The sequence below is a fragment of the Saccopteryx leptura genome, chromosome 6, assembly GCF_036850995.1.
Source record: "Saccopteryx leptura isolate mSacLep1 chromosome 6, mSacLep1_pri_phased_curated, whole genome shotgun sequence".
In the NCBI taxonomy this organism is placed as follows: domain Eukaryota; kingdom Metazoa; phylum Chordata; class Mammalia; order Chiroptera; family Emballonuridae; genus Saccopteryx; species Saccopteryx leptura.
The window spans coordinates 2,733,806-2,761,663 of record NC_089508.1 but is presented as its reverse complement, the minus strand read 5'-3'; the positions used below and the strand labels follow the sequence as shown (position 1 = coordinate 2,761,663).

Sequence of the window (27,858 nt, the reverse complement as noted above, 5' to 3'; positions counted from 1 at the left end):
GAAGAACTGCTCATTCCACTTTGAAATTGGCATTGAACATGTAATTCATTGAAACTCCCACATGCAACATTTCCAAAGCATTCAGCATGGGAAAAGTATTGCAGAAATGCAAACTGATTGTTTGGGATGAATGTACAGTGGTGCACAAAACATCGCTCAAGGCTCTTGATCGATCATTGCAAGATTTGCATGGAAACATCAGACCTTTTGGGAACACATTAATATTGTTTGCAGGAGAATTTAGGCAAACATTACCTGTAATTCCTCAATTGACACCAGCGGATGAAATAAATGCATACCTGAAATACTCTACCTTGTGGCGACACGTAAAGACGTTAAAATTAACTATAAATATGCGTGTCTAGCTGCAAAATGATTGATCAGCTGAGATATTCTCACATCAGTTGCTGGAAATTGGGAACGGAAAGGTGCCAGTTGATCTGACCTCAGGACGAATTTCATTGCCTAATAACTTCTACAATTTAGTGACGTCAAAAGAAGAATTGATTGAAAAAGTATTTCCTAATATTCAAACCAATTATAAGAATCACAATTGGCTGAGTGAAGAGCTATACTTGGGCCAAGAACAAAGATGTCTACAAACTTAACAATGTTATTCCATCTAACATTCAAAGCGAGGCAGTCACATACAAGTCCGTCGACACTTGTGGAAGCAGATGAAGCGGTTAATTATTCAACAGAATTTTCGAATTCACTCGATCTGCCAGGGATGCCACCGCACATACTGCAATTGAAAATCGGCGTGCCAATTATCATGTTGTGAAAAATCAACCAGCCAAAGCTTTGCAACGGCATGTGGCTTGCAGTAAAAAAATTAATGAGCAATGGTGTAGAAGCAACAATCTTGACAGGACCTTTCAAAGGTGAAGATGTCCTCATTCCTCACATTCCTATGATTCCAACAGATATGCCAACCAGCCAGGGCCTATGCATTATTTTTCATTGTTTTCTTTATTATTTTATTTATTTATTTTTACTAAGTGGGAGGTGGGGAAGCAGAGTGACAGACTCCTGCATGCTCCCCCTAATGAGAATCACCAGGCAAGCCCTCTAGGGGCAATGCTCTACCCATCTGGGGTGTTGCTCCATTGCTCAGCAATCAAGCTACTTCAGCGCCTATGGGGAGGCCATGGAGCCATCCTTGGCATGAGGGGCCAACTTGCTCAAATCATTCAAGCCTTGGCTGCAGGAGAGGAAGAGAGATAGAACAAGAGAGAGAGAGAGAAGCAGAAGGATGGAAAAGCAGATGATCGCTTCTCCTGTGTGCCCTGACCAGGATTTGAATACAGTACATCTACATGCTGGGCCAATGCTCTACCGCTGAGTCAACGGCCAGGGCCTATGTTTCTTTTTTTTTGTTTGTTTTCTTTTTCTTTTTTAAAGCCTACAGCACCCGGTATTCCCAGGGGGTCTTTCATTCAAGTACTAATGAGGCCCGACCCTGCTTAGCTTCCGAGATCAAATGAGATCGGGCGCGTTCAGGGTGGTATGGCTGAAGACTTTTTTTTTTTTTTTTTTTGTATTTTTCTGAAGCTGGAAACGGGGAGAGACAGTCAGACAGACTCCCGCATGCGCCCGACCGGGATCCACCCGGCACACCCACCAGGGGCGATGCTCTGCCCCTCCGGGGCATCGCTCTGCCGTGACCAGAGCCACTCCAGCACCTGGGGCAGAAGCCAAGGAGCCATCCCCAGCGCCCGGGCCATCTTTGCTCCAATAGAGCCTCGGCTGCGGGAGGGGAGGAGAGAGACAGAGAGGAAGGAGGGGGGGTGTGGAGAAGCAAATGGGCGCTTCTCCTATGTGCCCTGGCCGGGAATCGAACCCGGGTCCCCCGCACGCCAGGCCGACACTCTACCGCTGAGCCAACCTGCCAGGGCCAGACTTTTTTTTTTTTAGTTGTTTCTTTTATGTGCCTGGACCAGGGATTGAACCTGCAACCTTGGCAAGTTGGGACGATGCTCTAACTGAGCTATCTGGCCAGGGCCTAATATAGTGATTTTTGTTTTTTCATTCAGGGGACTTGTCTCACTTTATTATTATTATTTTTTTTTTATTTATTTTTTTTACAGGGACAGAGAGAGAGTCAGAGAGAGGGATAGATAGGGACAGACAGACAGGAATGGAGAGAGATGAGAAGCATCAATCATCAGCTTTTTGTTGCGACACCTTAGTTGTTCATTGATTGCTTTCTCATGTGTGCCTTGACCGGGGGCCTTCAGCAGACCGAGTAACTCCTTGCTGGAGCCAGTGACCTTGGGTCCAAGCTGGTGAGCTTTTTGCTCAAGCCAAATGAGCTCACGCTCAAGCTGGCGACCTCGGGGTCTCGAACCTGGGTCCTTCCGCATCCCAGTCCGACGCTCTATCTACTGCGCCACTGCCTGGTCTGGCTCACTTTATTATTTAAAAGTCTTTGGTCCTGGCTGTATAGTTCAGTTGGTTAGAGCATCATCCCGAAGCACAGAGGTTGTGGGCTCCATCCCCGGTCAGGGCACACACAGGAACATACCAGTGTTCCTGTTTCTCTCTCTCTCTGCCTTCCTCTCTCACTAAAATCAATAAATAAACAATTTAAAAATAAAATATTAAAATCTAATTCTGGAATTCTATTTAATTGGAGACTGGAACTCTTGGAAAGATCCTTGATTTTTGGGGGGGAGGTGTTTTTCATTTCTGTGTTTTTTACTTTCTAGATGTCTTTAATTTTACCTTCCAGGGTTCTATGTATGAGAGCGTGCTTGCTTGCATGTATGCATGCATTCTTCCCTCTCATCCCAGCTCTTTCTTGTTCTCTTTGGCATCTGGTCATATCTGGTGGTCTATTTGTATTGAAGGCAGAGCCCTCAGAAGCTAATCAGAAGTTGGGTTTGCATGCGTAGGGTATGTTTGCCCACAAGCTCTTTTTAAAAATTTTTTCCCCATAAGCTTTCCTGCTGGACATTTAGTTCTTTTATTGGAGGACCCAGATATCTTTAGATAGCCCTCTGTTTCTCCAGATAAGAACTTTTATGTACTTCTAAGCTACATCTGGCATGTGTCTGTGGGCTCTGAGTCAGTGAAAGCAAAAATGTTTTCCTGAATGAGTTTTTATCAACTATTAACTTCAACAATAACACTGATTAAGCCTGACCAGGCAGTGACGCAGTGGATAGAGCGCCGGACTGGGATACCGAGGACCCAGGTTCGAGACCCCGAGGTCGCCAGCTTGAGCGCGGGCTCATCTGGTTTGAGCAAAAGCTCACCAGCTTGGACCCAAGGTCGCTGGCTCAAGCAAGGGGTTACTTGGTCTGCTGAAGGCCCACGGTCAAGGCACGTATGAGAAAGCAATCAATGAACAACTAAGGTGTTGCAATGCGCAACAAAAAACTAATGATTGATGCTTCTCATCTCTCTCTGTTCCTGTCTATCCCTCTCTCTGACTCTCCGTCTCTGTAAACAAACAAACAAACAAACAATAATACTGATTAAAATAAAACCCCTGCAATTTCTTAAAAGAAGAAAGAAAAGAGAGGGAGGGAATCCTCTGTTCTGCCTGGGAGGAGCTGGTGGTCCCTCCTGTCAGTGGCAGTCTGACACTTCATTCTGCCTTTTTCATCTCCATGCCTCACTCCATTCTTTGCTGGGATCTTGAATCCAGAGTCTTGTCATCTTCTCCAAGAGTACATCTCTATCCTTTTAAGAACCAGTGCTTATTGGTTGGTTTGGGGAGAAGCAGACATTCTGTATACAGACTTTGACCTTGGAATTAGCTAAGCAGCTCTCACATCACCTTTGGTTCCCCTAGACCTACAAGACTGTAGCCCTTTCCAAATTATAGTAGACAAAGCATGTTGTTTCTGGTTATTAGTTTCCTCTCTACTCTTTCAGAAAATTATTGAAATGTCTTTCTCACTGTTGTCTTCTCAACTTGTGCTTGTCTGCTTTTACTGTCTCTTTTTTCTTATGCTAGAGGAGACACCAGAAAGTGGGGAGGAGAAAGGGTTAGAACTTGAACCTTATTTACCCTTGGCCTCTTAGTGCTCAGTAAATATTTGTTCGTGATTGTTAGAGTAATGCAATCAGTTCTTCATCTTGGGACAACAGCTTGAAATTTTAGATAAATGGCTATACTTTAGTCATTTTTTTTATATGTGTGAAGATTATATTAGCTTTAGAGAAAATTTGGAGACTTGAGAGGGAAAAAAATCTTAGTCATAATAACCTGACTACCATTTTTATCTTTGTATATTATTCATATTTATATGTATGTTTTCTTAACATACTTTGGGTCTTAATTTTTTTTTTTAAGGTGAGAGAGGAGGTAGACTCCCACATGCTTCCTGACTGGGATTCACCCAGCAGCCCCATCTTGGGCTGGTGCTGGAGTACTGAGCTGTTTTTAGCACCTGAGGCTGAAGTGACAGAGCTATCCTCAGCGCTCAGGGCCACGCTCAAACCAATTGAGCCACTGTTTGCGGGAGGAGAAGGGAGAGAGGGAAGGGAAGAGAAGTAGATGGTCGCTTCTTATGGGTTCCCTGACTAGGGATTGAACACAGGACATCCGTACACTGGACCGACACTCTATCCACTGAGCTGCCAGATAGGGCCTTCATTGGTTGATTCTTGTATGTGCCCTGACCAGGGATTGAACCCACATCCTTGTTGTATTGAGATGGTGCTCTAACCAACTGAACTACCTGGTCAGAACTGCCACTATCCTGAATTCTAACATTAGAGATGAGCTTTTGTTTTTTAACATTATACAATGGAGTCATACAGCATATATTATTTTGTGTCTGTCTCTTTTACTCCACGGCATTCTTCCTTCCTTGTTGTTGTATATCATTAGGTGTTTTTTTTATATATACATAAATTTTTATTAATTTTAATGGGGTGACATCAATAAATCAGGGTACATATATTCAAAGAAAACATGTCCAGGTTATCTTGTCATTCAATTATGTTGCATACCCATCACCCAAAGTCAGATTGTCCTCCGTCACCTTCTATCTAGTTTTCTTTGTGCCCCTCCCCCTCCCCCTTGTATATCATTAGATTTTAATTTGAAGTTTTATTTTGTAGCCACCTGTTTTAGATGTTTGCTTGGTCTTTATTATTGTGGACTGAATTGTATCCTCCCAAATTTATATGTTAAAGCCTTAATCCCCCAGTGTGACATTTTGGAGAATAGGACCTTTGTGGAAGTAATTAGGTTAAAGCAGGTCATAAGGGTAGAACCCTGCTCCAGTAGGAAGAGACATCAGAGAGCCAGCTTTCTCTCTCTGCCACGTAAGGACACAGTGAGAAGGCGGCTATGTGTGAGCCAAGAGGAGAGTCCTCACCGGGAACTGGCTGTGCTGACACCCTGATCTCAGACCTCCAGCCTCTCAAACTATCCAGTGATTTTCAACCTTTGTTTCTCATGCACTCATAAACTAATTACTAAAGAAAAAGGGGCCCTGACCTCTTCTTCTTTAGTAACTAATTTATTTGTGCCATGAGATGAAAATGGTTGTATTTAGTCAGGGGCACTGACCTTAGTAATTAGTGTGTGTTTGTGCCATGAAAAAAAAAGGTTGAAAATCACTTAAACTACCCTGTTCATAGTTTTTGTTTCTTAAGTGAGACAGAGATAGGGACAGATAGACAGGAAAGGAGAGAGATGAGAAGCATCAATTCTTTGTTGCAGCACCTTAGTTGTTCATTGATTGTTTTCTCATATGTGCCTTGACTGGGGGGCTACAGCAGAGCAAGTGACCCCTTGCTTAAGCCAGCAACCTTTGGGCTCAAGCCAGTGATCATGAGGTTATATGTCTGTGATCCCACGCTCAAACCAACAACCCCGCGCTCAAGTCTGGTGAGCCTGTGCTCAAACCAGTGACCTCAGGGTTTTCAACCTCGGTCCTCTGCATCCCAGTCCTATGATCTATCTATCCACTGTGCCACCATCTGGTCAGGCTCTGTAGTATTTTTTGTTATGACAGCCCAAGTTTAGAAATATGCCATCCTTCCAGACTATTGTGTCCTTTGTGTCCTTTGTTCTTTTATAGTGGTGTGTACTCTAATAAATCTCTGGAGCTAGATGCTGGGATCTTTTGACCAGCAGTGAATGACAGTAAGTAGATAGGATTTTTCTCCAGTGAGTGTGTGCTACAGGTTTGTTGGGCCTTTTCGGCTGAGGAATGTTGGGGATGAAGCCCTTGTCACGCATGAAGTCTCTTTATCCCTGTTTTGTAATATTTCACTGTGCTTCTGGCATCAGGGTGAATCAGTGGAATTTCCCAGGACTTTATGCAAGTTGCAAGGACACTCTTTCCTGATCTAGTGACCACCCTTTTGCTGTGCTCACACCACTGTCCCCCCCAAAAACTAAAAACTTTAAAACCTTGGGAATGATTGTGTGGTCTTCTCCAGGCTCCATCTTTCTGAGGCAGTGATGCACCTGTTTTTAGGGGGGTATTTTCTTTTGGTGACCTCAAGGTCTGAGCTATCTTTTGGGCTCCAGCTCTGGGCCAAGGTTATTTTGGTAGTTGAGTCATCCCAATGGGGAGCTGGAAGGAAGAAGGGATTAGGAACTTTCTCCTCCAGCGTCAGTGACACACACACACACACACACACACCAATTATTAAGCGGCATTAAATTCACTTTGAGGACACTTTTGATAAAATGACTTTTTCAGTTTGATTTAGTCAAATGCAACATATTTGAGCTCCTATTTTTTGTTTTATTTATTTATTTATTTTATTTTTTTGTATTTTTCCGAAGCTGGAAACGGGGAGAGACAGTCAGACACACTCCCGCATGCGCTGACCGGGATCCACCCGGCACACCCACCAGGGGCAAAGCTCTGCCCACCAGGGGGCGATGCTCTGCCCCTCCGGGGCATCACTCTGCCGAGACCAGAGCCACTTTAGTGCCTGGGGCAGAGGCCAAGGAGCCATCCCCAGCGCCCGGGCCATCTTTGCTCCAATGGAGCCTTGGCTGCGGGAGGGGAAGAGAGAGACAGAGAGGAAGGAAGGGGAGGGGGTGGAGAAGCAAATGGGCGCTTCTCCTGTGTGCCCTGGCCGGGAATCGAACCCGGGTCCCCCGCACACCAGGCCAACGCTCTACCACTGAGCCAACCGGCCAGGGCCTCCTATTTTTTGTTTTAGATACTATTTAACTAGCACTACTTGAAAATAAAAATGTGTCAACAAAATAACATCTTTAGAATAGAAGGTGGCTGTTTAACAGAACCAGAAGAAACCAGGTCTCAGAAGATGAGAGAAACGAGGAACTGGAAAGGCAGAGTATGGGATGGATTTGGCCGTAGGAGAAAGAAAGCCGTGGTGGCCAAAAAGAACAGCATTTCTTTGGAAATTGGGAAGTCCAAGTGCACCACATAAACTTACTTAAGAAATTAAAGTTAGAAGAAGAAAATTCATTCAGCTTTGAAATAATGTAATTTTTAAACCACATCCCTATTTCTTCACTGTCTTATCTCAAATACATCTCTGATATATTTGCCCTTACAGATCTGAGTGTTCAGGCTCTCACATCAAGTCAGCAGGCAGTCACTGGGTGCTGCCTGTGTACCCAGTGTGCGAGGGCTGTGATGACAAATAAGACGTCTTCTTTCCGATTGAGATATACACAAGGTGGTCATTGTTGGCATATACTAGCAGCCAGTATTTTCTTTCACTTATTTACCTAGTTTCTATCAAGAGAATTATGTTTTCCAAATACAGAATTAGAAAGCTCACTGCTTTTTCCAGGCATGCACACTCATTAACTCTGCTTCTTCTCCAGCTCTGATTTTTCCGACCCCCCAGGCAGGGGTGAGGTGTGGCGGGTTCCTTCCACTGCAGGATCAGGCTCTCGGGCTGCCTTACTGCAGCACTTCCCTTCCTATCGTTCCTCTGCAGGCTGATAGCCTCATAGGAATTTATCAAATAACTTGGGCAGACGGAAGCTTTAGGTCAAGTTAAGCGTTTTTTTTTTTTTTTTTTACAGAGACAGAGAGAGTCAGAGAGAGGGATAGATAGGGACAGACAGACAGACAGAAACGGAGAGAGAGATGAGAAGCATCAATCATCAGTTTTTCGTTGCAACACCTTAGTTGTTCATTGATTACTTTCTCACATGTGCCTTGACCGTGGGCCTTCAGTAGACCAAGTAACCCCTTGCTCAAGCCTTGGGTCCAAGCTGGTGAGCTCTTTGCTCAAACCAGATGAGCCCGCACTTAAGCTGGCGACCTTGGGGTCTCGAACCTGGGTCCTCCGCATCTCAGTCTGACACTCTATCCACTGCGCCACCACCTGGTCAGGCAAGTTAAGCGTTTTTTTAAAGTGTTAATATGAAAAGTGCAGCAGTTCTCGAAGTAGATGTGGGGAACACTGGTGGTTTTTTGAAACTGTGAGGGTCTGCAAAGTCAAAACTATTTTTGGCCTGACCAGGCGGTGGCACAGTGAATAGTGTCAGACTGGGATGTGGAAGGACCCAGGTTCGAGACCCCGAGGTCGCCAGCTTGAGCGCGGGCTCATCTGGTTTGAGCAAAAAGCTCACCACCTTGGACCCAAGGTCGCTGGCTCGAGCAAGGGGTTACTCGGTCTGCTGAAGGCCCACGGTCAAGGCACATATGAGAGGGCAATCAATGAACTACGGTATCGCAATGAAAAACTGATGATTGATGCTTCTCATCTCTCTCCGTTTCTATCTGTCTGTCCCTATCTATCCCTCTCTCTGATTCTCTCTCTGTCCCTGTAAAAAACAAACAAAAACCCAACAAACTATTTTTGTAATTCTGTTGAGACATTTGCTCTTTCCGTTCTCATGAGTGTGAAGTTGAATTTTCCAGAGGCTATGTGATATATGCTAGCACAACAAATTGAACACAGAAGGATGTATGAGAATTTCATTAAAATGTTATTTATTTTAACGTGTAATGGATTTATTTTATTTATTTTTGAGAGAAAGAAAGGAAGGGGAAGAGATATGAAGCATCAACTTGTAGTTGCGTCACTTTAGTTGTTCATTGATTCCTTCTCATACATACCTTGACCAGGGGGCTCAAGCTAGCAACCATGGGGTCATCTCGATGATCCCATGCTCAAGCTGACACCCCTGCACCCAAGCTAATGAGCCTGCGCTCAAGCCAGATGAGCCTGTGCTGAAGCTGTGCACTGGGGGTTTTGAACCTGTGACATCAGCATTCCAGTTCGACACTCTATCCACTGTGCCACCACTGGTCAGGCTATTTTATTTTAGTATTTTTATTTAATACACACATAACAAATTTACCATCTTAATCATTTTTTTTTTTTTTTTTTTGTATTTTTCTGAAGCTGGAAACAGGGAGGCAGTCAGACAGACTCCCGCATGCGCGCCCGACCGGGATCCACCCAGCACGCCCACCAGGGGGTGATGCTATGCCCATCTGGGGCGTCGCTCTGTTGCGACCAGAGCCACTCTAGTGCCTGGGGCAGAGGCCAAGGAGCCATCCCCAGCGCCCGGGCCATCTTTTGCTCCAATGGAGCCTCGGCTGCGGGAGGGAAAGAGAGAGACAGAGAGGAAGGAGAAGGGGGAGGGGTGGAGAAGCAGATGGGCGCCTCTCCTGTGTGCCCTGGCCAGGAATTAAACCCGGGACTTCCGCACGTCAGGCTGACACTCTACCACCGAGCCAACCGGCCAGGGCCAATTTTTTAAAATTTATTCTTATTTTTTAATTCAGTGAGAGGAGGGGAGGCAGAGAGACAGGCTCCTACATGTGCCCCAACCAGGATCCACCCTGGCAAGCCCACTAGGGCTCGATGCTCTGTCCATCTAGCAGGGGTCCCCAAACTTTTTACACAGGGTGCCAGTTCACTGTCCTCAGACCGTTGAAGGGCCGCCACATACAGTTCTCCTTTCACTGACCACCAATGAAAGAGGTGCCCCTTCCGGAAGTGTGGCGGGGGAGGGCTGGATAAATGGCCTCTGGGCCGCATGCGGCCTGCAGGCCATAGTTTGGGAATGCCTGATCTAGTTGCTCAGCAACTAGAGCCTTTCTTAGTGCCTGAGACAAGCCCATAGAGCCATTCTCAGGGCCTGGGGCCAACTCACTCCAATCCAGCCATGGCTGCAGAAGGGGAACAGAGAGATAAAAGGAAGAGGCGGAGGGGTGGAGAAGCAGATGGGCGCTTCTCCTGTGTGCCCTGACTGGGAATTAAACCTGGGACATCCATACACCAGGCCAATGCTCTACCACAGCCACTTTTAAATATATATTTTAGTGGTATTAAATAAATTTATAATGTTGCATAGTCACCACAACCATCTATCTCCAGAACTCTCTTCGTCTTGTAAAATTTAAACTCTGTTTCACCCTACCCCCAGGTACCCACTTCCTAGCCCCAGGTACCCACCCTACCCCCAGATTCCCACCTCCTAGCCCCAGGTACCCACCTCCTAGCACCAGGTACCCACTGCCTACTTTCTGTCTCTGTGATTGTCAATACTCCAGTTATCTCATGAGTGGAATCACACTATATTTGTCCTTTTGCAACTGCATTATTTCACTTAACACTGTGTCCTCAAGGTTCATCCATGTTATTGCATGTGTCAGAATTTTCTTCCTTTTTAAGGCTAAATAGTGTTTCATTGTACGGATAATTCCACATTAGGGTTATCCATTCATTCCTCAGTGAATACTTGGGTGGTTTCTCTTCTTAGCTATTGTGAATAATACTGCTGTCAATATGGGTGTGTAAATATCTATTTAAGTCTCTGCTTTCAGCTCTTCTGGGTATAATCCTGGAAGTGGAATTGTTGGGTCATATGATAATTCTGTTCTTAAGTTTTTGAGGAACTCTAGACTTTCCTAGAGTGGTTGTATTATTTTGCATTCTTTTTTTAATTTTTAATTTTATTTTTTTATTCATTGATTTTATTTATTTTTTACATTTTATGTATTAATTTTTTTAGAGAGAGGAGACACAGAGAGAGAAAGAGACAGAGAGAGGAAAAGAGATAGAAAGAACAGAGGTAGGAGCAGGAAGCATCATCTCCCATATGTGCCTTGACCAGGCAAGCCTGGGGTTTCAAACTGGCGACCTCAGCGTTCCAGGTAGATGCTTTTACCCACTGCGCCACCACAGGTCAGGCTTATTCATTGATTTTAGAGAGAAAGAGAGAGGAAGGGAGGGAGGGAGAGAAACATCGATCCGTTGCTTCACCCATCCATGCATCCAGTGGTTAACTCTGTGCTCTGACTATGGGTCAAACCTGCAACCCTGGCACATCAGAATAGTACTCCATACAACTGAGCTGTCTGGCCAGAGTCTATTTTGCATTCTTACCGACATTACACAAGGTTTTGTTCTCTCCACATTTGTGCCTTATTTTATTGATTGATTTCTTTTTGATAATTGCCATCCCAATATGTGTGCAGTGCTATCTCGTAGTTTTGATTTGCATTTCACTAATGGCAGGTAATGTTGAGGTTCTTCTCCACATGTTTATTGGCCTCTGTGTATCTTAGAATTGTCTCTTCAAGTCCTTTACCCATGTTTTAATTGGGTTCTTTTTGTTATTGATGAGGTTTAGAAGTTCTCTATATATAATATTTTGGATATTAATCCCTTATCAGATACTGTATATCAGTGATCCCCAACCCCCCGGTCCGTGGACTGGTACCGGTCCATGGGCCATTTGGTACCGGTCTGCAGAAAAAGAATAAATAACTTACATTATTCCTGTTTTATTTAAGTCTGAACGATGTTTTATTTTTTAAAAATGACCAGATTCCCTCTGTTACATCTGTCTAAGATTCACTCTTGACACTTGTCTCTCGGTCACATGATACATTTATCCATTCCACCATAAAGGCCGGTCCATGAAAATATTTTCTGACATTAAATCTGTCCGTGGCCCAAAAAAGGTTGGGGACCACTGCTGTATATGATTTGCAAATATTTTCTCCTATTCTGTGGGTTGCCTTTTTTGTGTGTGTGTGTGTTTTTGTATTTTTCCGTTGTTAGAAGCAGGGAGGCTGTCAGACTCCCACATGTACCTAACTAGGATCCACCCGGCACGCCCACCAGGGAACGATGCTCTGCCCATCTGGGACATTGCTCGGTTGCAACCAGAGCCATTCTAGTGCCTGAGGCAAAGGCCATGGAGCCGTCCTCAGTGCCCAGGCCAACTTTGCTCCAATGGAGCCTTGGCTGCAGGAGGAGAAGGGAGAGACAGAGAGAATAAAGAAAGAGAAGGGTGGAGAAGCAGATGGGCGCTTCACCTGTGTGCCCTGGCTGGAAATCAAACCCGGGACTTCCACTGCTGAGCCAACTGTCCAGGGTCTGTGGGTTGCCTTTTTATTCTGGTGATATATATATATATATATAGTCTTTTTTTTTTTCTTTTTCTTTTTATGTCTGCTCTCATTTTTTACTCTGATAAAATCTCATTTCTGATGGATTCAGACTTAGAAACTCTCAGAGAGGACAGCCTACGTCTCTTGGCATTCTGTTCCTGGTGTTTTTCATTGTCACTTTGCCAGAAGTTTAGCATATCCTGTGGCCTCTTTCTTATTTTTCTTTAGAGCATTACACCGATGTTTGTGTTGCAGGAATGTGGAGTGACAAGATGCTGAATCTTCGTTGCTTTGGTCCGAGGTTTCTTACCTTTGTTTAGGGGCTTTACAACATATTGGCAAACATCATCTTCTTTAGAGAGATAGAAAAGTTTGTGGATTTTGCTAGCTCTTTTGGGTCCCAGGTGATGAGGCACAGTAGTATCAGTGAGACCAAGAATATCTTTCTTCCCAATTTTTTTTTTAACAGTGACCAAGTTGAGAACACTGAAATTGGCATCCACAACGCAATCCCGAACAAAATTGCGCTTTCTTTCTCCAGTCTTCCTTGGTCTTAACAGGAGTGCCCCTCAGTGGGAGGTGGGCATGGTCATGGGTCAAAACACCCTGCTTCATGGGGAAACCTTGTTAGTTGTTCTCACCACTGATTTGATTCACATAACCCTTCCGTTCTTCACCCGGTGCATCAGCAGCAACTTCTGTGGCTAGACACTGTGAGTTCAGGGAATTTATGGCAGTCAGTGGATGGATGAGAAGGAGATGTGAGCTTTACCGCAGAATAGCCGACTGCCTGCAAGGTGCCACAGTAAGGAGCTGGAAATCTTTTTGATGCACAATTTTTTTTGAGAGGAAAGGGTGAGGGAAAAAGAGGGAGAGAAACAGAGAAGCATCAACTCGTTACACTTAGTAGTGCCATTGATTGCTTCTCCTATGTGCCGTGACTGGGGCTCGAACCAGTGCCCTTGCGACTGAGACTACAACCCCAGGATAAAACCGGTCAGCACTGTGGGATGACAGTCTATTCACTGTGTCATCAGCCAGGAACTTGATGCACAAAATTTAAAATTTGTCATAAAGTCCTGTCTATTTTTTTTCTTTTGATGCCTGTATTTTGGTGTCATATCTAAGTGATCATGCCAAATCTAGTGTCATGAAGCTTTTGCTGTTTTCTTCGAAGAGTCCTATAGTTTTAGGTCTTAATATTTAATGTCATTGATCCTCTTTGCGCTGATACTTGTATGTGGTGTTAGGTAAGAATTCACTTTTTTTTCCATGTAGATATCCAGTTTTCCCAGCACCATCTGTTTATTGTGTTTTTTTTGTTTGTTTGTTTTTATTTTTTTCAGATACAGAGAGTCAGAGAGAGGGATAGACAGGGACAGACAGACAGGAACGGAGAGATGAGAAGCATCAATCATTAGTTTTTCGTTGCACATTGCAACACCTTAATTGTTCATTGATTGCCTTCTATATGTGCCTTGACCGCAGGCCTTCAGCAGACCGAGTAACCCCTTGCTTGAGTCAGCGACCTTGGGCTCAAGCTGGTGAGCTTTTGCTCAAACCAGATGAGCCCTCGCTCAAGCTGGCGACCTTGGGGTCTCGAACCTGGGTCTTCCGCCTCCCAGTCCGACGCTCTATCCACTGCGCCACCGCCCGGTCAGGCAGCACCATGTGTTTAATATTACTATTTTGAAATTAATTTTTTGCTTATTTTTACACTTTCCAAGTTTTTAGTTGTAATATGGTTCATCAGTAGATATAACGCACCTTTGGGGTCATCAGTAATCTTAAGAGTGTCAAGGGGACTAAGAATTTTGAGAACTGTTGACATAGCGCCTCTTCAAGTGTCCTCAGGCTGTGGCTGTAGCCATGTTCTTCACTAGTACTTCTTACTGGATCTGTGTTCTGAAGAACGTACAGCCCACCGAGAAAGGGGCAAGGTCACTTGGGGTCCTGGACCTCAGGTACAAAACTGAGTTAATTATGTTCCCCAGTTCACGGCAGAGCCTCTCTCTTAACTTGTGTGTCTTTCCATTCTCTGTTGTCACCGCCTTGCTGCCCTTCTGGGTATTTATAACACTGCCCACAAAAATTAGGGGATATTTCAAAATGAATATGAAAAATAAAAGAAGCATTTGATTTTTTTTATTAAACAAGAACATTAGAAAAGCAAACGACAAGTCTTAAGAAAATTGTTTAATTATGCAAATGAGATGCAAACTCAGTTATTATGATTAACAAGTGACATATTGGTGGGTGTGAACAGAAGCATGTGAAACTGGACAAGAGTGCCACACATTCAGTAGGGTGTATGGTCACCCAAGACTGCCCAAACACATTGACAGTGGTGGGGCTTGGACAGGATCAGATTGTCCAGCAGTTCTTGTGGGATCCTCTGCCACTCTTGCTCCAGGGCAACTTCCAGCTCAAGAAGTGTTGTGGGAGGCATTAGATCAGCGGTTCTCAACCTGTGGGTCGCGACCCTGGCTGGGGTTGAACGACCAAAACATGGGTCGCCTAAAGCCATCGGAAAATACATATTTATTATACAATACATTTTTAAATAAAATATGTATTTCCGATGGCTTTAGGCGACCACTGTGTTTTGGTCGTTCGACCTCCGCTGGGGTCGCGACCCACAGGTTGAGAACCGCTGCATTAGATGGTTTGCCAGACGTCTTCCCAGTGCTTCCCAAGCATGTTCAATTGGATTCAGGTCTAGAGAATGTGAAGGCCAGTTCATGTGTTTGTTCCTGCCTCCTGAAGCATGTTGTTGACGAGATGTGCACGGTGGGGCCTTGCATTATCGTCCATGAAAAGAAAGTTGTTTATAACTGCTCCAGCATAGGGTACCACTGTAAGGTGCAGGACCTCATCTTGAAATCTGACAGCAGTCAACGATCCATTTCTGATGACTTGGAGGTCGGAAAGACCACCAATGCTGATGCCAGCCTACACCATGACTCCACCACCACCGAAGGAGTCCCTTTCTCACAAGACACGTGGATTTTCCTCTGTTCCTCATTCGTGCCAGATCAGGACACGATGATCGTCAGGCTGCAGACTGAACCATGACTCAGAGAAGAGGACAGTTGACCACTTATCACAGGGCCAATGACGATGCTCATCAGCCCTCCTTCTATGGGGCCTATGATGTTCAGCAGATAACAGAATGCATACCATTGATCGCCGGGCATGCAGTCCAACATGATGGAGCCAATTTTGTATGATCTGGGTGCTTATTATTGTCTAGTAGCAGCAAGAAACTGTCCCCACAGCTCTGTTGCATTTCTGCGCCTGTTCCTTCTTGCCCATGACGTCACATAGCGGTCATCTCTTGCTGTTGGGGCAGATAGGTGACCCTGCCCTTGTCTTCTTCATACTGTGCCAGTCTGAAGCGATTGAAAGCAGTTCCACAGTCTGCTAATCACATATGGGATGTTCCAAGTTCTGTTGCCACTGTCGTCTGTGTTTGACCAGCTTCAAGATGTCCTGTGGCTCTCTAGGCTTTGCATTCAGGCAAATCGTGATACAGGGGCATTGCAAGGGCTAGGAACTTGCAGGATGTGCACTTTCAAGATCAGAGAATGTGCAGATACTCCAGGACTTTCAGCCTTTTGTATAGTGCGTTTTTACCAATGAAATAAAAGTTGGTTTTGCATCTCATTTTCGTAATCGAACAACTTTCTTTGACCTGTTTGCTTTTCTGATTATCTTGTTTAATTAAAAAAAATAATCAGCCTGACCAGGCGGAGGCACCATGGATAGAGCATCAGACTGGGATGTGGAGGACTCAGGTTCGAGACCTCGAGGTCAGCAACTTGAGCCCAAGGTCACTGGCTTGTACAAGGGGTCATTTGTTGTGCTGTAGCCCCCCAGTCAAGGCACATATAAAAAAGCAATCAGCCTGACCAGGCAGTGGCGCAGTGGATGGAGCGTCATACTGGGATGCAGAGGACCCGGGTTTGAGACCCTGGGGTCGCCGGCTTGAGTGCGGGCTCATCTGGTTTGAGGAAAGAGCCCACCAGCTTGAACCCAAGGTCGCTGGCTCCAGCAAGGGGTTACTCAATCTGCTGAAGGCCTGCGGTCAAGGCACATATGAGAAAGCAATCAATGAACAACTAAGGTGTTGCAACGCGCAATGAAAAACTAATGATTGATGCTTCTCATCTCTCTCCGTTCCTGTCTGTCTGTCCCTGTCTATCCCTCTCTCTGACTCACTCTCTGTCTCTGTAAAAAATAAATAAATTTAAAAAAGGGCAATCAATGAACAACTAAGGAGCTGCAACGAAGAATTGATGCTTTTTATCTTTCTCCCTTCCTGTCTGTCCTTATCTGTCCCTCTCTCTGTCTTTCTCTCTGTCACAAAAAATATATATATCAAATGCTTTTTTTTATCGCTTTATATTCCTTTTGAAATCCCCTAATTTTTGTGAGCAGTATAATTTCTAGAAATCAATTATATATGAGAAATGAAAAACTGACCAGGTGAGAAGTACATATAACTAGAAGCTATAGTTCTTTTTTTTTTTTTTTTTTTGGTATCATAATGGTTTTTTAGACTGCTGGGGTGTACTCATCCCTTTTGACCCGTTTGTTGCCTCTGTGTATGTTTGACCCGTTTGTTGCCTCTGTGTATGTTTCACTTGGGTTTAGACTGCAGATAGGCCTGGCTTAGTCCCTTTTCCTTCTTTAATTGCCTAAAGGGCTTTTCATTTTTCTTTTCTTTTTTTAAAATTTTTAAGATTTATTCATTTTAGAGAGGGAGAGAGAGGAGGAGCAGAAAGCATCGACTCCTGTATGTGCCTTGACCAGGCAAGCCCAGGGTTTTGAACCGGCGACCTCAGCATTCCAGGTCGACATTTTATCCACTGTGCCACCACAGGTCAGGCCATTTTTCTTTTAAATTAAACTATAGTTAGCATACAATATTAGCTTCAGGCGTACAACATACAGGTGTATAACAGGTGATTTAACATTTTTATATACCTTACAATGTGATTAGTAACCCTCTATCACTGTGCAGTTACCACACTATTACTGACTCTATGCCCCTTAACCCTATTTTTGTTTGTTTTTGTTTTTGTTTACAGAGACAGTCAGAGAGAGGGATAGACAGGGACAGACAGACAGGAATGGAGAGATGAGAAGCATCAATCATTAGTTTTTCCTTGCGTATTGCAACACCTTAGTTGTTCATTGATTGCTTTCTCATATGTGCCTTGACCACGGGCCTTCAGCAGACCGAGTAACCCCTTGCTGGAGCCAGTGACCTTGGGTCCAAGCTAGTGAGCTTTTGCTCAAACCAAATGAGCCCACGCTCAAGCTGGCCACCTCGGGGTCTCAAACCTGGGTCCTCGGCATCCCAGTACAACACTCTATCCACTGCACCACCGCCTGGTCAGGCTGGCAGAATAAATCTTTATAAAACAACTTATTATAGTTAAATATCTTTTTATTTATACTTTGGTTGCTCCGCTACCACTCACCGTGAAAGCTGGATTGCCCACTAGTGGGCAGTAGGGACCAGGTCCACTATCACTGCTCTAGGTCCATCTGTGCTTTTCCAAATTTAATTCTTTCTGTATTGCTGAATGATATTGCATTGTGTGTGTGTGTGTGTGTGTGTATGCACGTGTGCGTGCATGTGTACAGTCTTTGTCCGTTCATCTATTGATGGACGTGTGGGTTTGTGTTTTCACATCTTGGCTATTGTAAATAATGCTGCAGTGAACATAGGGGTGCATACTTCATTTTTTGTTGTTGTTAAAATGTTTTTAAAATTTCCAGATTCAACAACAACCTATTTATTCATATATTTGCTCAATTACCAAATTCCCACTGTGTGCTGGACACTCTGGGAGGCATTCTGGGCTGTACAAACCTATAAAAGCTGTTTCCTGCCATTACGTCTCAGAGCCAGATAGAAAAGTGTCAGTAAATAGTGAATAATAGATTTGCTGCATTGCCACATTTTAGAAGCATTTTCATTGTATAATCTCTTCATTTTTTGGTTTGTGGGAGATATTTTTTCCCTGTGTTTATAGATATCTTCATATAAAATGTTAGAATAATACCCTGATTTGCACAAAGCCCCTGTTCTCAACTATAAAAAATTTATAAAATATTGTAACTAGTTAAGTTTTAGGTTTTGAGATTTGTTTACTTGCTTTTTAACAATACCATGTTTGGGTATTTTGAAAACTATTACTAGTTTTTGATGACCAGATTCTTAAAATCCATTAATTTTTATTAATTCATTTTTTTCTAGGTTGCAATAAAAATAATTGACAAAACTCAGTTGAATCCAACAAGTCTACAAAAGGTAAGATTAGTCTAGTACCTTATACTTTTTAAATGATTTTCAGTGCTAATTGCCATCTAATTTGTGTCTTAAATACTTCTACTGTTATTTTTATTATGGTTAGTATAATAAAGCCTCATATTCCTCAAAAGAATACAATTTATATGTAGTATTGTTGGATTTCTTCCTTCAGTTTAAGATAATGCTTTTTTTTGTTCCTAATAGCAAACGGAAGGCTGTACTTGTAAATTCAATGTTCTAAGTAATGATTAGAATAAGTTTTTAAAAATAAGGCAGACAATGTATTTTCATAAAATTAGTCTTAGTCATATCATATAACTAATTAGTTATATAACTAATATTAAGATCTTTAGAATCAGCATTTTGGCTTTATTAAACTATCACACTCGGTTGAATTAAGGAATGCTGATTAATTCATACAAAAGGGAAACTGTTGTAAAAAACATGTTTGTAATGTACTGTTGCCCTTTGTATCACCTAACGTAGCTCAGGAATTCTCAACCCTGGTGCATCTTAGAATCATCTGGGCCTCTTCAAAGCCCTGATGACTGGCCCACAGGAGAGATGTAGTTGCTCAGGTAGGGCCTGGGCATAGGCATTTCACTAGTGCATCTGCAAATGATTAGTCATCTTTATAATAAGTTCCTTCTCATATTTTTAGTTTTGCAAAGCCTTTTTATATACTTCATTTGATTTCTAGATTTGGCCTATAGTATGTGGGGGATACAGAGATATAGTACTAGGAATGAAGTCCCGTATTTTAATATTGTTTGTGACACTTAGCCAGATGTCTGACTTGACCTTGAGCAGGTCGCTTAACATTCTGGACCTCAGGTTTCTCGTCTTTAAAATGGAGATAACTTTTTCTTATTAGGGTGGATTACTAATGAAATAATGCATATTATAAAAGTTTTGTAAACTGCAGAGCACTGCACTTGTAAGATGCTGTAAGCATAATGCCCTACATGCATTCCTAATGCATTACTAATAGTTATTTTCCATTTGTATCCTAAGAATTTTGAAACCTTGTTTGGGTGTGTGATATAGGAAGGGAGGTAGACTTTACCTTTTACTAGAAATGGTATTTAAACAATTGGCTCTGAAAGGCATAGTGGGCCTTAAGGATTCTCAAGGTGGCCCTGGAACAGATCCAAAAATTTCAGTCCTTTGTTATGAAAATGAAATTGTATTCATTTCCTTTTTCTATTTTTTTTCCCCAATTTTTATTTATTGATTTGAAGCAGGGGGCAGGGAGAGAGAGGGAGGAAACATCGATTTGTTCCATTTATACATTCATTGGTTGATTCTTGTATGTGCCCTGTCTGGGGTTTGAACCTGCAACCTTAGCATATCAGGACAACACTCAAATCAGCTAAGCAACTGGGCCAGGTCAAATTTTCATTCTTTTTTTTTTTTCTTTTTTCAATTTAGTGAGAGGAGGGGAAGCAGAGAGACAGACTGTGTGCCCCAACCAGCACCCACCCGGCATGCCCACAAGGGGGAGATGCTCAGCCCATCTGGGGCATAGCTCCATTGCTCAACCTAGCTCTTCTTAGTGCCTGAGGTGGAGGCCATGGAACCATCCTCAGCAGCCTGGGACAACTTGTTCCAATCGAGCCGTGGCTGTGGGAGGAGACGAGGGGAGAAGCTAAAGGGGGAGAGGTGGGGAAGCAGATGGGCACCCTTCCTGTGTTCCCTGACCAGGAATCGAACCTGGAACATCTATATACTGGGCTGATACTCTACCACTGAGGCAACCAGCTAGGGCCACTTTCATTTCTTTATAAAGCTAAGTATTTGGTACTAATAAGTAAGTTAAGGGCTACTAAAATTTGATATTCAGAACTAAAATTAGCCTATAAAGAAGTTTACTAAGGATTTGAGTTCAGTGTTTGAATGATATTACAAATTTTTCACTCTCCAAGGGTCCTTGCAGGTAACTGGAATTATAGCAGTTTTCTAAGAAGAATTTTATCATACTATTTTATTTTTAAGCATGAGACAAATAGACAAACAGGAAGGGAGAGAGATGAGAAGAATCAACTTATAGTTGCATCACTTAATTGTTTATTGATTGCTTTTCATATGTGCCTTGACCGGGGGCTCCATCTGAGCCCTTGCTCAAGCCGGTGACCATGGGTCATGTGGATGATCCCACACTCAAACCGGTGCCACTTAGCTCAAGCTTGCAAGCCCGCATTCAAGCTGGCAACCTCAGGGTTTCAAACCTGGGCCCTGACTATCCCAAGTTGATGCTCTATCTACTGAGCCACCATTGGTCAAGCTATCATATTTTCTTTTTTTTTTTTTACAGAGACAGAGAGAGAGTCAGAGAGAGGGATAGATAGGGACAGACAGGAACAGAGAGAGATGAGAGGCATCAATCATCAGTTTTTTGTTGCGACACCTTAGTTGTTCATTGACTGCTTTCTTGACTGTGGGCCTTTAGCAGACCAAGTAACCCCTTGCTCGAGCCAGCGACCTTGGGTCCAAGCTGGTGAGCTTTGCTCAAAACAGATGAGCCCGCGCTCAACCTGGCAACCTCGGGGTCTCCACATCCCAGTACATCCCAGTCCAATGCTCTATCCACTGCGCCACCGCCTGGTCAGGCAGGCTATCATATATTCTTGAGCTGGTTATAACTGTTCCATTTCTGCTTGCTTTTTTCATTATTTTTGGCCATAGTTTTTCACTGCTGTTCTATTATTATTATTATTATTAAAAATTACTGTTTGTCTTATTATCAGTTTATGGTAGGTTATCTGGTTAGCCTGATAGATAATGCAGATTTGCATCAGCATTAATTTTGGCACATAATCTGATAGGCAAGACTTTGAGATTGTCATGTGGTTGAGCCATCGATAAAAGACTTACAGTACAGCCTGACCTGTGGTGGCGCAGTGGGATAAAGCGTCGACCTAGAACACTGAGGTCGCCGGCTTGAAACCCTAGGCTTGCCTGGTCAAGGCACAAATGGGAGTTGATGCTTCCTGCTCCTCCCTCCTTCTCTCTCTCTCTCTCTCTCTCCTCTCTAAAAATTGAATAAAGTCTTTAAGAAAAAGTTAAAAAAGAAAAAAAGACTTACACTACATCCATATCTGTCCTAGTTAAACAGCTTCGTAAGTATAAAGGTTTCAGTTTATAGGGCATTGTTTTAAAGTGTGTGTATACGTTTGTATTCTTATAAATTAGAATTATTCTTTTTTTATTTTTTTCCAAATTCTTTGCTGAGTTTGTTTTCCATGGAAAAGTAGCAGTAGGGTGGAGTGAACCTGGCATCTTGGTCCTTTTAATAGTAGTTCTTGCAGCCTTTTTTACTTTTTCATGATTGTATCACACCTGCATCAGGAATAGCTCTCTTTATATTGTGATTTTTAAGCTCTGGACCTTAGCTACTACCCAAAAGTGTGACTGGCTTATTCAGGAAGTGTTTTAACACAGGTGTTAAAATCTTGTCAGTTGCAAAGTGTTCACAGTATTGAGGCCGTATTGATTTAATTAATGTGAGAGTCTAGTAAGAGATGTGTTTTTCTCCATTAGAAATGTTCTGTTCATTAGTGTTTTTTTAGGTCAGCCTTTAAAGAACTCTGTAATGTTGTATACCTGTGATGGTTTTGAAAACAACATAAATAATAAAAAGTTAATCATCTTCCTGGTTTTACAAAGTCATTTTTAGCTTGAATTTGGTTATATGTAGGTAATCTTACTGAGTCTTGTTTTATTAATTCTGTCATTGAGAAGTAAGTCATGACTCTTTATTTTTAAATATTTTATTAAATTTAGAAAGAGAAGAAGGAAGAGAGAGAGAGTGTTCCCCTATGTGTCCTAGCCAGGGATTGAACTGGCAACCTCTGTGCTTTAGGATGATTCTTTTTTAAAGTGTGGTTTTTCCTTTTAAAAATAGTAGATTTTAGGCCCTGGCCAGTTGGCTCAGCAGTAGAGTGTCAGCCCGGCGTGTGGAAGTCCCAGGTTCAATTCCCAGATAGGATACTTAGGAGAAGCGACAATCTGCCTCTCCACCCCAGAGCCCCTTCTCCTCCTACAGCCATGGCTTAATGGGAGCGAAGTGGCCCCTTGGTGCTGAGGATGGCTCCATGGCCTTGCCTCAATTGCTAAAATAGCGTGGTTGCCGAACAACATAACACAGCCCCAGATGGGCAGAAGTCAACCCAGACTGGGGTTACCAGGTGGATCTCTGTAGGGGCACATGCAGGAGTTTGTCTCTCTGTCTCCCTGCCTCTCACTTGATTTAAACACACACCCCCCCCCCCAAAAAAAAAAAAACCCTAGGTTTTATTAAGACATACCAGTATACTAAGTGTAACCCTTGTAAAGTAATTAACTTTCTTTTCAATCTTGAAGTAGACTGTTACCATAAACAGAGAGAGTATTAATAGTGGTTTAGGAATACAGTGAAGCCAGGCCGCACAGATTCAAAGCCAGGCTTTAACCCAGCCTCACTGTTACAAGTCACTTAACCTTCCTGGGTCTTAGTTTTTCCATTTGTAAAATGAGAGTAATAACAGTACCTCATAGGGCTATAGTGAGAACTAAATAGGTTAACATTCAAAACCTCTTAACCTGACTGGTGGTGGCACAGTGGATAGTGCATTGACCTTGGACACTAAGGTTCTAGGTTTTAAAACCCTGAAATCTCCAGCTTGAGTGCGGTTTCATCCGGCTTGAGCTCAGTCAGACTCTCCAGCTTGAGCGCAGGGTCACCAGCTTGAGTTTGAGATCACTGATAGAAGCCCATGGCCACTGGCTAGAGCAGGGGTCTCAAACTCAACTCAGCATGTGGGCCGCAGAGCAAGATCACAGCCCTTCAGCGGGCCGCACTAGGTCTACAAAAGGCAACTGTTACGCAACACTTTTCAGTGTCACAAAACGACCAGAAACTGTAGTTCGCATCACAACTGCTGTTAACTAAGCTAATATCTAGCTAGGATGCTAGAGAAATGAAAAAACAAGTAGGCCCCTAGGCTTACTTAATTTTATCCAAAATATTTTGAACTTCGTGGATTAGTCTGCGGGCCACACAAAATTGTTCGGCGGGCCGCGAGTTTGAGACCCCTGGGCTAGAGCAAGGGGTCACTGGCTCAGGTTGAGCCCACCCATCAAGGGACAAATGAGAAGCAATCAGTGAACAACTAAAGGCACAAAACTACGAGTTGATGATTCTCATCTCTCTCCCTTCCTGTCTTTCTCTAAAAAAAAAACCAAAAAACCAAAAATTCAGAACTCCTTAGAAGAGCCGAGAAGGATATGTGGCACGTGGTAAGGATTGAGTGTTTGCCATTGTTGTGCATCCTGCTGGAAAGGAGACTTCTGTTTGCTTGGTTTTGGGGTGTGGGAGATGTTTTTGTTTACAGTTTCCTTTCACAGAAAATAAGTAAAGCTTAAGAATTGAATGGCAGGTTCTGGCTAGGTCTCTTTGTGGGACTTAATTGCTACAGACTACTTCAGGTAACAGCTAATACCGTATTTAAGCATTTACTATATGCTGAGCATTATCATTTCATTAGTTTTTTCAAGCTGCTATAACAAAATACCATAGACTGGTTGGCTTAAAAAACAGACATTTATTTCCCCAAGTTGTAGAGGCCGAGAAGTCCCAGTTCAGGGCACCAGCGTGGTCAGGTTCTGCCGAGAGCTCGCTCTCTGTTGCCACCCTCTCATTGTGTCTGGGCCGAGGTGTACAGCACAGGTGCACCTGAGTGCACTCTGCTGTCTCTACTTATAAGAGCACTAAGCCCATCGTGAAGACCTGCCCACGTGACCTGATTTAAATCTACTCAATTCCCAAATGACGAGCAAAATTCATTCAACCTTTCCAATTTCATAAAGTTGTAAAGTTCTAGTGTTTAGAAAATAGCTGCCAGGGAGGCGAACTAAATGGCCCACATCTTGTAACTGTTCAGTGATGGATATTCAGGCAGTCATTCTTTGATAGGTCTAATTAATTAGCATTGAGTCAAGCATTGGTGAATTCTAAATGAAACATGTTTGCCAGTTTTCAGGTGGTAGAGTATTTGTGCTAAACAGTGTCCTGGGATCACTATATTGTACATAGGAATTCATTATTATTAGTATTAGAAAGGGATGGGGAAGGGTGTAAAGAGGAACAAATATAAGGTGATGGAAAATGATTTGACTTTGGCTGATGGCTTTACAACATAATCAACAGATTAAATGCTATATAAATGTTTACCTGAAACCTATGTACTCTTATTGATCGATGTCACACTATTAAATTTAATTTTCTAAGTAAAAAAAAAATACTAGAACCTGTGCCTCCCATGCTCTTACACATATAGGTGTTAAATTTTTTTTTTCTGTAGTTGGAAACGGGGAGGCAGTCAGACCCTGCATGCGCCTGACTGGGATCCACCCGGCATGCCCACCAGGGGGTGATGCTCTGCTCATCTGGGGCATTGCTCTGTTGCGACCAGAGCCATTCTAGCACCTGAGGCAGAGGCCACAGAGCCATCCTCAGCGCCCGGGCCAACTTTGCTCCAATGGAGCCTTGGCTGTGGGAGGGGAAGAGAGACAGAGAGGAAGGAGAGGGGGAGGGGTGGAGAAGCAGATGGGCGCTTCTCCTGTGTGCCCTGGCCGGGAATCGAACCCGGGACTCCTGCACGCCAGGCCGATGCTCTACCACTGAGCCAACCGGCCAGGGCCTAGGTGTTAATTTTTTTCATGGTAGCTGGTCTGAAAGGCATCTTTTCTTTTTCATACACTGTTACCTGAGTATTCTTACCATATTCATTTTTCAGTTAGGAGACAGACTGAGAAGTGGATTAGTCCAGCTCTTCAGCCAGTAAGTGATGGAGAGAACAAAGACAAAAATCTTGGTCTGACTGAAATACGGGTTCCCTTTAGCCCATTATGCCACCTTACTGTAATTAGTTAAATTTCCCTCATTCAGGATTTATAAAAACTCAGATGGGAACTAATCTGAGATTTTCCTTCATAGGAGCTATAAAGAAAGTGATTAATAGTTTCAAGTTTGGAGGAATATTTCAAATACTTAAAGTAGCAGGTCTTGTACCCCACCCACCTCTCCTTCCAAAAATTCATAAGCCATGTTTTTTATTCAGGTTTGTTTACTTATGCACTCATTTATTTAACAGATACTTATTAAATATTGCTGTATGTCAGGCACTGTTTTAAGCACTGTGTATATAACATTGAGGTAAATGAAGTTCTTGCTTCCATGAAATCGATGTCTGGAAAGGATTCCCTGACCCAGTGCCAATGTGTATGTATGGAGGCTTCCCAATACCAACAAGCATTTTTCTGATGCCAACAGGGTGTCTGAGAATGCAGTTCAATTCTGACATGATCTCTTGAGAGATGAAATCAGAGTTCACAGGCAAAGGGTTTGACACCACAACTCTGCCCCTCCACTTCAGATATCTGTGTGTCTGACTGACCAGCTGAATTGTGGGTTCCAGTGACTGCCTTCTCAGCTCTCAGAGTTCAAGAAAACCTGTCTACTCATTTGGTTACTGATTTATTGCAAAGGATAGTAAAGGATAAGAAACAACAGCCAGATGAAAGATACAGAAGGTGGCAGACTCTCATGAGCCCATGTGGTTTGCAGTAAATTTTACCTCCACCTTGAAGGATCTAGATATTTTTCACTTAGTAACAAAGAATGGAAAGACTTTTACAGCTTTCACTGCAGCATTGATGTGGGGGTTCTCAGAGTTGGTACACAGGTAGCCAGCCTGAGAAGCCTCAGCAGAGGCTATGACTGTAGAAGCCTGCAGCTGTGCAAGGCAGCGCGGGTTCCTGAGCCGAAGGAATATGAGCTGGAGGTTACGTGGGCAGGCCAGGAGCCTTGAATGCCTCAGCTCTTTTAAGGAATGGTTGTCTGTAATAAACTTTTCAGAGATTCCCTAACTTTCTCCTCGATTCTTATGACTGAGATTTTGTTGTTCAGTCTTAGTGGCAGAAACTTAACTGTCACCATACTGTGACACAATTGGTTTAAATCATAATGTCTTTCTTAAACTGGAATCACTTCATTAAAAACAAGAAATTGTAACTAAATGAAATAATTGATTTTTAAAAACGTGTGCTTATGGTAGCTGGTTAGTTAGACAGCTTTAAACACATGTAGGAAGGAAGGCCGCTCCTTCCTGTGCTATCTTGTTCCAATGTCAGATGCTCAAGTTACGAGGTTTTTCTTTTCATTTACCCTAGCATCTGTCTTCTAGAAACTTCTACAATACTGTTATCTATTTCTCTGTTCTGCCATATGGAGCTATAGAGGTTATATCTACTGCTTCAAACATAGCCAGTTTATTTTGGATCTTCTTGGTCCCATCTCCCAAGTAAATACTCAGTCTCCTGAGCTATCCACAGGAATTGCCCTCAACATAGGCCTCATTTATTGTTGATTTTTTTCTTACCTGAATTTGATTGATTCCTGGTAAAGATCTCTTGGTTTTCTGCCATCATTCCAGTCTTTTGGCGTATTTTTGAATAATGAGTCTTTGTATTAGCTATCACTTCTAGTTTGATGGACTTGAGGACATAGAAAGACAAATACTATATATCACTTCTATGTAGACTCATAAAGACAGAGCTCAGAAACAGAGGGGTGGGAATGTGCAGATGGGTATAATAGTTGTAAGGGTGCAAACAGTTACAAGGTATATAAGTCTGGAGAGGTATGTAATGTGCAGTATGTTGATGATAATGAACAATACTGTGTTGTATGCTTGAAGGTTGCTGTGAGAATAGATCTTAAATGTTTTCACCATAACAGTAATAGACTGGTAATGTGTAAGGCGAAGGATGCATTAACTAACATTATTGTGGTAAAGATTTCAATATATATGTGTAATCAAATTCTCACGTTGTAAATCTGACACATAATATTATGTGTCAGTTATATCTCATTAAAGTGGGAGTGGCAGTTTCTGGGAGAAAAGAATTCTAACCTAGAATTAAAAGAAAAAACCCAACATTTTTGTTCTTTGATTTTAAGGCAGGGGGGCGGGAGGAGAGACAAAGAAGAAAAGGAAACATTGATTTGTTGTTGCACATATTTGTGCATTCCTGCCAGCAGGACTGTAACAGCTCTGTAACAAGCAGCATGGTCATTAGACTGCCAAAGAGGCTGGCTCACACCACACTTCTCACTAGTTAGTACTTTCATGCAGGCATTTGAGTTCCTGCTGTGCACTAGGCTCT

The 27,858-nt window shown here is 43.0% G+C and overlaps 1 protein-coding gene and 2 pseudogenes across 5 annotated transcripts in view; 1 reads left to right on the top strand and 2 right to left on the bottom strand.

Annotated features, from left to right (window-relative positions):
• The window catches only part of MARK3 (microtubule affinity regulating kinase 3), a 109,465-nt gene that overhangs the window by 26,445 nt on the left and 55,162 nt on the right, over nucleotides 1–27,858 (top strand). For all 5 annotated transcript variants that reach the window (XM_066344059.1, XM_066344058.1, XM_066344057.1 and 2 more), the window contains one exon: nucleotides 18,598–18,651. In XM_066344059.1, the coding sequence (XP_066200156.1) occupies nucleotides 18,598–18,651 (54 nt within the window). The remainder of the gene's footprint in view (nucleotides 1–18,597; nucleotides 18,652–27,858) is intronic.
• On the bottom strand, nucleotides 1,403–1,521 carry LOC136377659 (5S ribosomal RNA; annotated as a pseudogene).
• On the bottom strand, nucleotides 12,401–14,105 carry LOC136375798 (small ribosomal subunit protein eS6-like; annotated as a pseudogene).